Source organism: Eumetopias jubatus, unplaced genomic scaffold (genome assembly GCF_037043125.1).
Source record: "Eumetopias jubatus isolate StellerSeaLion01/CBP00866 unplaced genomic scaffold, mEumJub1_p1.0 scaffold_4, whole genome shotgun sequence".
Taxonomy (NCBI): domain Eukaryota; kingdom Metazoa; phylum Chordata; class Mammalia; order Carnivora; family Otariidae; genus Eumetopias; species Eumetopias jubatus.
Genome location: NW_028274810.1, coordinates 23,917,942 through 23,931,090, shown reverse-complemented (window position 1 = coordinate 23,931,090; position 13,149 = coordinate 23,917,942). Strand labels below are relative to the sequence as shown.

At 39.6% G+C, this 13,149-nt stretch overlaps 1 protein-coding gene across 1 annotated transcript in view; it reads right to left on the bottom strand.

The window, feature by feature from the left end:
• PLPPR5 (phospholipid phosphatase related 5) overlaps positions 1-13,149 on the bottom strand; it is a 106,123-nt gene that overhangs the window by 50,443 nt on the left and 42,531 nt on the right. Inside the window, exon 3 of the mRNA XM_088022937.1 lies at positions 10,511-10,761. Coding sequence (XP_087879063.1) covers positions 10,511-10,761 — 251 coding nt within the window. The remainder of the gene's footprint in view (positions 1-10,510; positions 10,762-13,149) is intronic.

Sequence of the window (13,149 nt, the reverse complement as noted above, 5' to 3'; positions counted from 1 at the left end):
TTTAGGAGTGTTAACTCCAGTGGCAGAGTGTAGAGCGGACGGGATGAGGGAAGGATTTACTCAGGAAGCCTATTTGGGAGGGTCCTACAGTAGTCAAGGCACCTGATACAAAGAAGCCAAATTCAAGCAGTAGAAATATGGGGGACAGGGTAGAGAAGAGTCTGGATTTGAGAGATCTTTCAAATGTGGACCCAACAGAATTAATCAGACATCGGGATGAGGGGGTGTAGAAGTGGGAGGGGTAGAGGGTGACTCAGAGATTACAGTCTTGGGTAACTGAGAGGATAGGAATGCCAATAATCAAATCAGAAGAGACAAAAGCAGGAGCTCGTTTGGAGCAATGGCAAGATCATGATTTTGGTTTTTGAAGTATTGAGTTTAAAGAGCTGATGGAACACCACATAGATATGTTCAAGTTAAGAAGAGTCTGGAGTTCAGGAGAGAGTGTTGAGGCTGGTGAAGGAGTTTGGGGTTCACTTGAAGACATGGAGGTGTTCATGAATGAGATCACTCTTGGGAGGGATAACAGAGGGAAGAAAAGGTCAAGAACAGAGACTTAGTAAACACTGGTAGATGATTTTCTGACATTGCAATAAAGCACTCAATAAGGAAGAAACAAATTTGGACTCAATGTTCTCAAAGTCTTAAAAAGAGAAAAGTTGGGGTAGGAGGGTGAACAAGAGTCTGAATGTTGTTGAGATGGCTGGCAAAGAAATATAAACTAATCTTTCTAGAAGTTTCTTTCAAAGGTGGAATGGTAGCTCAAATTAATGGAAAGCTTTTGTGTGGCTGTTGGTTTTGTTCTTTGATAGTGGAAATTTTAGCAAGTCTAAGGAAATCATATTTCTCTACATCATACAGAAACTAATAACACACATCCTTATATATAGAAAGATGCCTGATTAATATGCTTGACAAAGGAGAAAAAGCAACAAATATACTGTATGTAAAGTGCTTAGCACAGTAAGCACTCAGTAATAATAGTTATTATTTTTATACTCTAAATTTCTGTATTGTTATAGAAGGAGTTCTCCTTGTTATTTGAAATCCTTTGTTCCCGTTCCAAGATTTTCTTTAAATGGCATAAACAAACAAATGGCTCAAAGCAGACTGTGTTCATAGGAGAAGGTAGCCTCTTTTGTAATACAGCGGGAAAGGTGCCAAGAAATCTCCTTGATTTAAACTATAAACTCAATTTAGGAGAGGTCGGATGACTGAAATTACAGGGCCATAATTTTTTTCCTACATGTGAAGACATTCCAGATGCAAGTATATTTGGCACAGGGAGTTATCACAGAAGATAATACATCACAGTGTTAACCCTTTGCTGAGCGTTAGCTTATTAGATTGTCTCTGAGTGAGAATTAGAGGAAAGCAGCATGGCAAGCCACGGAGGTTAAGTTGCTCTCATCTCCCTTCTGGAAAGAGTCAGCCATTCTGCTGTAGGGAGAGCAGTGAGCTGAGTGTCTACCTGTAGGGTGGAGTGTTTGAGCAGAGACCACAATCTTCCTGGCCAGCCCCCAACCAGTGATTGAGCACAGCAGGGGTACTAAGGCTTGGCCATTTATGTAGTGCGGGGCTCTTCCAATGGGCAACCCCTGGTCAAGATCGGCAGAGACTCTGTCAGATCTACACCGAGGTCTGAGACTCTCCCTATCCAATCTTGCTTCTTCCTTCTTTCATAAATATTATCCCCCTTCAGTCCTCCAATAAATCTCAGCTTCCTAATTTTATTTCTAATACTACTCCTCATTCTATCTCAGCTTCCACTTCTTGGAGGATCCTAACAGAATTGGGATGATTTAAGAAAAGAGGTGGTAAGATGGGGTCTGGAGACATGTTCTTGCTGGAAATTAGGCACATACAGTCTACCAGGTAGCAATCCAATTGCTAAAAACCACCCATTGTGACTTAGGAGAATGTTCTGGTGGGGACAGGGTAACCAATCTAACCTGGTTTACACTAAACTTTCCTGATTTTAGCACTGGAAGTCTGAAGTCTGATGGTTGGTCAACTTAGTAAAGAGGAATACTCTAACCAGGCCAATGACATGGGAAGTTGAGAAGTCCATGGAAACAATGCCTAGAGGGATAATGCAATTGACTGGCTCTTACTAAGTTGTGTTGGTGCCCTCCAGAAGGAAAATGAAAAACTGAGGACAGTTAACAAACAAATGAAAATCGAGTGTGATGGCCAGAGTGCCTCTTTGGCAACTTAAAAAAAAGCCCTTGTTTCTGCAATGTCAGAGTAAAAGAGGCTGAAGGCCAGGCTTACAACTTACTAGCTAAGAGTTCAGGGATCTTCAAAGATGACTGAATGCTCAGGTAAGGCAGGTCTGTTATGCCAAGGACAGGACTCTGGGTAGAAAAATCTAAGATCTTGACACAAGGGACAGGGACATCTGAGCGGATGTACATGAAGATTACGGTTCATTAGACTCCTCTAAACCCTTGGAGCCTTCAGACGTGGCCCACCCCTACCTATCCAGGGCTAGCACTCCTCCAGCCCCACCCATACCATTCTAGCTGGGGGTGGGGTGGGACAGTGGGAGTGAGAAGCCTCTTCCCCCAGGGCAACAGAGGCCCTCTCACGATCTGCTTCCACCTCTTCTTCTGGTTTCCAGGCCAACAGTTAGGGCTTAGTTGCCCAGCATGAGATGAACCTGATAAGGGAGGACAGACTCTGCCCCAAAACTGCTGTAAGAATTAGCTGACACAACGACAGCTGAAGCCAGGGGAAACCTACGTGGCTGGATTTTGAGGGTGCTTTATCAAGGAGGCTGAAATCTAAACAGGATAAGAGAGTGTTTGTTGACATGAGGACACTCTCCCTGGGGACATGGGATTTAATACTCTTCCAGGGCTCCCAGGGAACAGTAAAAACTCCCTGCTGGGAAGGTTCCTAAGAGCCTGGAGAAAGTGATTACTTTCTCTCAATGAAGCTGACATGCCTGAATTGCTTTGGCAGATGGTGGAGGAAGGACTTAAAATGCTCAGAGAAGTGGCATTGCTGGAATGGACATATAATATGGTCTTAAGGACCCACAGAAGATGATGTACCACGGGAGACCTCATGGACTCACTGTTCATTGAGGCACGAGGAATGTGCTAGTGAGAGGGGCACTAGCAGGGCACAGAAGTCGAGGGGTATCTCTCCTCTGCAGGCCATTATTGATGGTAAGCTAGATTACCACAGAGCTGGGGCCTTTATATCCATGCAGATCATGGGGTGCCTGAAGAAAGAGAAGCCAATTGCCAGTGCTTAACCATCAGAAGCAGGGGTGTGTGTGTGCGTGTGTGTGTGTGTGTGCATGTGTGTGTGTGCGTGCGTGTGTGTGTGTGAATTATCATAACAACACAGAAGGCCTGAGTGACAGCCAAGGTGATGTGACCAGCAGAAAGTTTTGGAATTGATTTATAAAACATAGCACTTCCTAGAGGTAAATAGATGAGGAGCCAAGAAGAATACTTAATCTATAACTACAAGATAACAAGAATGCAGAGCTGAAAGTGGATGCCCCAATAAAAAGTTTTACTCCTTTATGCAGTTACCAAACCAAAATGAAACCCACTCTAACTGAAGAGGCAGCTGGTCCCCAGAGGGAAGGACCCTGCAACATGACAGAAAGTACATAATGTAAAGATTTTCCCAGTCCTTCCCCAGTATGACCTGTGACCATTTATTCAGGTGACTATATAATTGGGGAGAAGAGAATATCCAGATATTTTGCGGATTATTGGACACAGAGTCTAAGGGGACATTGATACCTAGAGGCCTGAATTAGCATCATCATGGCCCCTGCTAGAATAGGGTTGCATGGGGACTATGTAGTGAATATGGGCCAAAGTCCACTAGGTCTGTGAACACATCCAATAGTCATTTTCCCCTTGGCAGGTAGAGTATTGGGGGAATTCAATAGGAAGCTTATGAAACTATACCCTCCCACTCCTGCCAAGATAGTAAATCAAAAGCAATCCCGCATTAAGGGAGGGGCAATGGTGAAGATTTGTCCACCACTTAGGATCTCAAGAATTCAGGGGTGGTGGTTGTTATCTTATCTCTATTTAATTCACCAGTATGGACAGATTCTGGAGAATGACTATAGACTACTGAATCTTCAACCAAGTAGTAGTGATCACTGATTTGTCAAATGCATTCTTTTCTATCTTGTTCAGGAAAGAGGATGAGAAAGAGTTCACATCCACATGGAAGAGGCAAATTTTTACATCACAGTTTACGTCAGTGCTATATTAACCCTCCTGCTCTTTGCCATATCAGTCTGACGTGATCAACATATTGATTCTTTGCATCAAAGACATCATGTTGATCGAGCCAGGTAAATAAGAGATGGTCAGTGCACTGGAGGCCTTGCAATGCCACATGCATTGCAGATCTTGGGAGATAAACCCTGTAAGATTCAAGAGCTTGAGACATCAATTGAGGTTTTAGGTATCCATTGACCAGAGACATACTACACATTCCCTCCAAAGTAAAAGACAAATTATTTTATCTTGAACCCCTACCACAAAGAAAGAAACACAGCACCTTTAGATCACTTTGCGTTCTTGGGGACTCACTTCCCACACCTATGGATACTGCTCTGGCCTATAGACCAGGTGACCTGAAAAGCAGCCAGCTTTAAGTGGGCCCTGGAGCAGAAAAGGGCCCTGACAACAAGTACAGGGAAGGAGCCCTGTTACTTGGGCCACAGGATCCAGCAGGCCCTAGGATGCTTAAGATGTCAGTGGAGGAAAACATACAGTCTGGAGCTCATGGCCAGCCCTCGTGTGAGAATCACAGTGTTGGCTCCTGGAATTCAGGAGCAAGTTCATTACTTCTGCAGCAGAGCTTGATGCATCTTTTGAAAAATGGACTTGAGCATGTTATTGGGCATGGAAGAAATGGAATGTTTGATTCTGGGGTATCAAATGACCACACGTTTAGAGCTGCCCATTGTCATCTGGGTTCTGTTGGACCTGGTCAAAGTGGTAGTGATGTCACTATCTATCTATGAACTAATAATCATATTCCATCGAGAACTTTATTATGCACTTTCTTCAGGGCAAACTTATCTAGTAGGCATGGTACCGAGGGCCCATGATACTTCTAGGGACCAATAAAACTGTCTTCATTTCTTTTAAAAACAGAAGGAAAGGTGAACATTTAGGTTGAAGAACACATTTAATATATGTTATTTATAAATTTGCCTTTATACATTTTATACATTGTTTTTCAAAGGCAGAAGAGGCCCTGAAAGCAAAGTAAGTGTCTAGGGCCTACAAAAGTCCTAATGCAGCCCTGACTATACCTTATATTGTCCTATAAGAGTAAGTCCTGTTTTCCTAACGTGCAAGTGCTGCCAGGAATCCCCATCCTGGAGTTTGCTAACACTTAAGGAACCCCAGCATACATGTGTCTTTACTCATTTACTGTTTATTATTTAATAGCTGTATGTGTGCAATTTTAATAACTGTATGTGTATCATTTCAAAACAGCATTATTATATTTTTATTATTATGGGCCGCTGTTCAATATCTGGGCCTAAGTTGGGATGGGAAAGCATTATATTAGATAGAAGATTTAGAAATATCAAGTTCATGGAGGAAAGTAGGACAAGAAAATAGTAAATTATAGGGACGCCTGGGTGGCTCGGTTGGTTAAGCGGCTGCCTTTGGCTCAGGTCATGATCCCAGGGTCCTGCGATCGAGTCCCACATCGGGCTCTTTGCTCCGCGGGGAGCCTGCTCTGTCCCTCTGCCTGCCACTCCCCCTGCTTATGCTCTCTCTCTCTCTGACAAATAAATAAAATAAAATAAAAAGGTAAATTATAAAAGGGGTTCATGATAATGAAAACATTGCAACTCAGTGGGTACTTTGCAGATGTCTTTAGTAACCTCCCTTCCCCCTGTGTGACACTTAGCTGAAGGTTGATAGGACAAATGTCAATCGACTAATAATAGTGGTGACGGCAGTAATAGTCATAGTAATAGGAGAGCAGTCATATTACAAGTGGGTGCTCAATAAATATTGTTTGTTAGATTATCTAGTAGACACAAATTTGCTCATTTAAAATCTAGAGCACAGGGATCTTATACATTTCAGCATTAAATTACTTCTGGGCAGGGAAGATTTAGAGGCATGGCTTTCTGATGGCAGCCAGATCTGATCAGTCACTCCAGACAAATCCAGGAAGGTAGCCCAGAGATTTTCTTTTTACCCACCCCAACATTTCTCCACCAAACCCAATCCCTGACCAGTCACATGACATCACATGCTGCAGCCAAACTGCCATGCACCCCCCAAATTCCTGTACCCCAGAATGAGGACCTGTTTGTGCCCCTACGGAGTTTAGCTAAAATGTTACTAACGGAGGGGCAGATACCAGTGGGTTGTGTTTGTTTAACCCTCGTCCTGGCAACCCATGAGCACCTGAGACCTCTGAGATTATTTTAAAAGATGGCTGGGTGGGAAGCAAGAGCAGGATAATGCCAAAGACTGGACACCAACAAGGGGAGGAATGATATTTCAGAGGCTTCCGCTAATTCTGGGGAAAGACTGCAGTGAACTGCTTAATATCCACAAATCCCTCCTTTCCTGGTATATCCACTTCTTTACAATCTGATTGTACTGCGCCTTCCATTTATAGGTGGAGTCTATGTCTCTGCCCCCATCAGTCTGGGCTGGCCTTGTGGATTTGCTTGGGCCAACAGAGCACAGAGGTGGGGGTGGTGAATGAGTCTTGGAGCCTACGCTTCAAGATGCCCTGTAGCTTGGACCTCTGCTCCCTTGGAAGCTGCTCTTAGGGAAAATCTCTTGCGAACGTGTGAGGCCCAGCTATTGAGCTGCCTCAGCCCCATCTACCCCTAGGCTAAATGCAACCCATGAGAGAAACAAGGTTTGACTACCAGTAAAACCACAGATCACCCCACAGAATCCTGAGGATAGCAAATTCTTGTTTTGAGGTTTAGGGTGGTTTGTTTACAGCAAAAGATCATGAAAACAGGCCAACAAGTATAGCTGACCCTTTTGTCTTTCTTTCTCTCTTTCTTTGTTTTTTTAAAGATTTTCAGAAAAATCAATTTAAGGCCAGAAAGGGAAGTAACCTAAAGAGATCATTTTATGTCTTTCTGTTTCCCTGATTTATGAGGTTAACTGGAAAGTCACCAAACATTATTTCTCATTCTCACCTTTGAAGTTCATTTGACTTTAATTAGAAAAACTGTTCATTTTACATGAAATGAATAACACAAAACTAAATTTAAATATCATTCTAGTGTGACTTAACACTGAATTATAAATTTAATGGTTGAGGGTTAAATAACCTTCAGAATTTTTTTCCTGAGAAACCAACAACATTTGCAAAAATAGGCATAGGGATTTTTTTTCCCCCTGAAAGTTCTCAGTAAAGCAAAAGAGAACAGCTCTGTTATCAAATTATCCCCAAAGCCTTAATTAAAGTCAAGTGCTAAGGGAGATTTCAAGTTCCTTAATTTTACTGACTAATCCACAAAGAGAAACATCAGAAAAATATGTCTCAGCTCTTATTCATATACTTCACAATAGAGCTTATTTATTTTTATTTATGTATTTACATATGTTTGTAACACCTACACAACATTAAACAAATTTATCTCTACCTAAATACAGCAATAAGGCTGTTTCCACAGAAAATCCCAAATATACGGCTGTTTTCCAATTTATTTACCTACTCATCAAAATTCTGGTAAGCATTTCACGAGATTGCATCAGTTTGAAACACTCCAACATTTCTATTATAAAGTTTTCCCAAGGTGTCTCTAGTGAAGCTGGGAAGAAATATATATGTATATGGGTTCAAATATAACAGCAGAACCTGACTGGAATGCCTACATTTGCAGCAGGAGTTATATCCAGAGTTGCCATAGCAGCCACCCACACTCACACACTCATAAACGGGTGGCAGGGAAGAGAGAAAAGCAGTTAGCAGAGAATAGAATCTATTGTTAAAAAGACAGAGGTACCCTGCAATGTAATTACAAGGAGGAATCCTGACTTTTAGTCTGAACCACGGTTTAATGATAGAAGATTTCCAAGTGCTGGAGTGTTATTAAATGTTTTTTCTCTAAACATATCTACCCGTCTGAACCCTCGGCCGTAATCTTTATGGATGCTGAGGTTATGTGGCAGCAGGAGGAAATTTAGCTGACCATGCACACTCTAGAACTAATACGATTTAATATCCTCTCTCTGGAATATTTGGAATCACTGTAGCCAGGAAAATGGGTGGTTCTATGGATCTGGACAGGTTACTTCACTTTCTGAGCATCCTCATCTGTAAAATGGGCATAATAATACTACATACTTCAAGGAGTTTTTATAAGGATTCAATAAATTAGTACAAATATTCAATTACTACATAAATAGTAATAGCAATCAATAAAGAATAAATTTTAATACAATTAGTAATATATTAAATAAATTAGTAAAAGTGAAGCACTCGGTGCTTGACACATAGTAAATGTTCAATGAATGTTTGCTATAGTAATTATAATTATTATAGAATTATAATATATTTTATATACAGATAAGAGGTTGCTAGAACACTTGCCAGCTGACCAGAGGCAAGACAAGATATTAAGATTTCTCCAGGACTTAAAAGCATAATACCTTCTCCCAAAGCAATGCCTTTGAAAACACGATTTTGGCAGAACAAAAAGATCAAGTATTTATAGTACTCGCACATTCACTACCATTGGCAAACCCTGGTTAGAGAGCAAAACCAATCATCTATTAGTGCTAAAATAATCATGTAACAGGATTTGGGTTCAGAGAGTATTCTGGAATTTGTCTCAAGTCGTTGGCTTGATCACATATGTATATGCAGATATTTGCAATTCATCCTCGGATACAAATAACAAGGTCAGATTTAGAAGTGATGACAATGAATGAAAAGTATTTTGTGACTTGTGATTCACTCAAGTTTTAAATCTTCATTTTCAGTCTGAATGCTTCATATTCTAAGAGAGATGGGACATGTAGTGAAGCAATATAATGAATAAAAGAATACGCATGGACAAACAGATTTTATAGCAAGTCCGTAGTGCCTTAGAATGGGAAGCAGAAAGCAAAGCTGATGGGATAGAGAAATCAGGGGAAATTGGAGGAGTGGAGTTGGGAGCACACTGGGGAAGAAGGGAGTTGGAACTGACAAACTAGACAGAAGTTAGAAGAGAGTGGAAGAGAAAATGGATAGGATGAGATTTCATCTTTAACTCTATAAAACCTTTTTTGATGGGATTTTTAAAAGTCCAGGCTGTGAGGGACGGAATTAGCTCAGCTTGAAAACTTTAGAAATGTTAAAATGCATGTACTTAAGGCCTCCAGAATTATCCTGCCATTGTGAGCGGTATGTATAGTGTATAGTTTCCCTCCTAAATTGTTGCTTATTCAGTAATTTTGTTTCCAATCTCAAGTAGAGATGTCATAGGGTATTACTGTGTTTTCTCTCTGCTTTTAGAAACAAGCAGACATGATCGCATTAAGAATATCAGAAATATTTCCATAATCAAATAGCTCCTTGAGGGTAAAAATAATTCTGAGGTTTTTTTTAAGTCATCAGTAATGAACAGATTTGGTTTCAGATGGGTCCCGAGATCTCTTGTCAATGAACTGGAATCAGAAGAAAGGAGCTATTAGCACCATTGGAAAGGAGAACCCCAAAAGACATTTAAAATCTTTGAACTTTTTACTGTACGCATGGAAAAGCCTACAGAGCACATTTTGGGAGTCCAGCTCCAGAACTACAAGGCAGATCCTGGTGATAGAGGGAAGGGCAGATGGCAAGAATGCTGGGGCCAAGCGCTGCCTGTCAAGGCTGCCCTTCTTTCTACCCCGGCGAATCCGTAACGCACTCAACCATGACCATTTACTTCCACCTAGAGGTCCTGGACATCTGCAGCAGGGGTCTGGCTTCTCACCACCGAAATGATGGCAAAGACTCAAGAATAAAGAAAAAAAAAAACATCATTTACAAGGACATTTTGGCTAGCTCTATGCGAAAGTAGTGAAACACTAGTTGAGATATTATGATGACAACAGTTACCAATAACCAAACAAAAAAACTTTCTAAAGAAAAGAGTGCCCCTTTCCCCACCTCCACCAGAGAATGTTAGAGCTTGAGTAGGCAGCTAAGAGGTCTGGATAGTTTTCTTAATTGGGCTATTACAAGATTATGGGGACTGCTACGGGACAAGTTTGTTTCCATTAAGCGCTATTTAACATAAAGACAAACATATTCTCAAATAGAAATGCTAATGACTATATTCTTTAATACAACCAACTACCCGCACATAATCTCATGAGAGTCAACTGACTTAATTCTATCCACAGTCCAAACAGCTAGTATTAAAAATAAATTAAACGGCCTACAGAAAGCTGTTAATGTGACTTCCATTATGGCAGAGAAAAAGAATTTCTACATTGGGAGAATGAACAGAAAGACAGACTAAGACTGGTTAATAATCCTTACTTACTGTCAGATACATAGCTGCATAGACACTAAGAGCCGCTTCTTTGGATGGAAACGTCTTCCTTGCTCTCATGATGAGATCTGGGTTGCCCGTGCAGGCCTCTTCCCCACTGATGAACTGTGTATACTGCTGACATCCAAGCGCTGTATAGTTGGGCTTACACAGGGCAAGAAAATGTGGAGCCAGATTCCCTGTGACTACTTGCCCAGCATTTACAAAGATATCTGTAGCAAATAGCCCAAATGTATAAATACCTGAGGAAGAAAACAAACCATCGTAACTCTGTTTTGTTTTGTTCTGTTTGTATTTCAGTTTACGATAAGCCAACATGGAAATATTTTAGAAACTAATAAAATAATTCATACATATATGTGGTTCCTTCCATTTCACTTCTCTCCAATTCTTTGCTTTCTGGAGTAGTGGGAGTGTTAAGTTATTTAACATATCGAGCTGTCTACCACTGGCTACAGTTTATGCATGGCAGGTTTATAAGACATAAGATAAAAGAAGAAGATATATTCTAAGACTGTGTTTGGGTAATGTGATTTTTAAAAAGGAGACATATTTCTCTGGAGAGGGCTCAGTCTCTCACCTTCTACTAATGCTAGCAATCTTGATTTTTCCCTATTTTGAAAATATTTCGCATCTCATAAACATAAAGGAAAGCAGGTGTCTCCCTTTGATTATGCCTCTTAAACCCATTCAGACTGATATTAACTCTGCTGGAGGTACCAATTAGCAGTAAAATCCAATGCCATTAGTTTTCATTTAAATATCATGGAAAATCTTAAGAAGAATGGTTCAGATTGATTTCTACACTGCTTTCACGAATACATTTTTAAAAAGTCACATAACAACTAGTAACTTGGTCCCGTCTTATGTTTTATGGTTGGACTTTATCAAATTTGGGGCAATCTCGTAAATAATAGTGCAATCAAAATTATGACTTTTCAATTATCTTCACAGCATTAAAATTTATTTGCTTTGGTTCCTGGAAGGTATAAAATTAAGTATACACAGATTTTTTTGTGTGTGTGAGGAATGTGACAATTTACTCAAATTCAAAAAAATTTCTAAATTCAATGTCATTGGTCATTAGAACCAAAATTTATTTTTCTCCTCTATTTAGGCAAAATACATTCCTTGGCACCATTTTCAATTAAACTGACAAATACAATCTTTGAGGATGTGGTACCAACGTGAAGAAATCTATTCTTAATTTTGGGAAATAAAATTCCATCAGGTATTTTTACATTATGCCAGGAGAAAACTTCCCAAACCGCTCATTCATTAAAAAGTCATATGGTTCTATGATAATAATCAGATGCTTTATTTCTTAGTCATAAATTTCTGGATTGTTTGTTTGCTAAATCTTTACACATAATTATTGGCTATTATGTAGGAAGTCACCAGGAAAGTTGTGCAGGACCAAATAATTTTCCAGTGTCAGAAGCATGGCTATCCTTCTAATTTTTGAAATTGTATATAAGATTATAAAAGGCTCAGGTACATAAACCTGCACATAGCAAAACTCGATGTGCATACAATGGCAATGAAACAAAGACCTTAGTTCTTTATCTAAAAATGTTAAAAGGAAATAATGAAAAGCTCTTTCTTTACATCTTCCCAGCATTTCATGAATCATACAAGTAAATGTTATCAAAAGCAGAAACTTAGGAGAGGCAGGGAAATGAAAAAGAATGGAGGAGCTTCATAGAATGTTCATGTACGTAGCCTGTGCTTCCAAACATCATGGCCCAGCACAGGAACTTAACTGGCAAGTCTTCATCTCTACTCCCTTGAAATCTAGGCTAAGATGTACTCATTTTATTTAACCAAACCATTTCTTTATCTGCTGTAATAAGTTTTCCTGTGTAAAATAGAGAGAAGTATTTGATAAGGATATGGAAATATCTCTTGATACTTGTAAAGTTTCTAAATGTGCTTTTGAATTAAAATATTCAGTGCATCAGGCCCAAGGCCAATACTGTAGCTACAAAGATACTTATTAAAGTGACATCCCATGAATGTATCCACAGTGCTGACCGCCAGGATAAAGTCCCTACAAAGAACGATGCCCTATTATGCAGTGATGTTTTGCTTATAAACTTCCCATTTTAACAAACCAGAAATATCCAAACCATAATGAACAAGGGAAAAGGAACAAATCAAGCATTCTTAAATATTTCATAAAATCATATAATGAGAAACATACAGAGATTTAAAACATGCTTTATTTTGTGCCATATATTCTTTAGAAATATGTGTGCCAAGGCAAAAAAATAACTACTTAGGTAGGCATGATAAAATTTGCTTTAACAGTATTTTAGAAAGTGTCAATTTTACCATGTTTAGTTTTGAGTATACTATTGCTTATTTTGTTATTAAATGACTCATGCAAAGATAAATGAGTCAAGAACACAGTATTGATGCATGTAAAAAATAGCTTTTTAAAGTTTCATATAAAAGTTGTCATCACTTCAACGGTATAAATGAAGGCTCTGGAGATGCATAACTTGATGGCAATAAAAAGAACAGTCTTAGATATGGAGACCTTTTGTCTTTAGAGAGATTCAAAGGCAAGATGACGTTTGATTAGTCTTTAAGTGGATTTATATATAGATTAGCTGATCTATGCATAA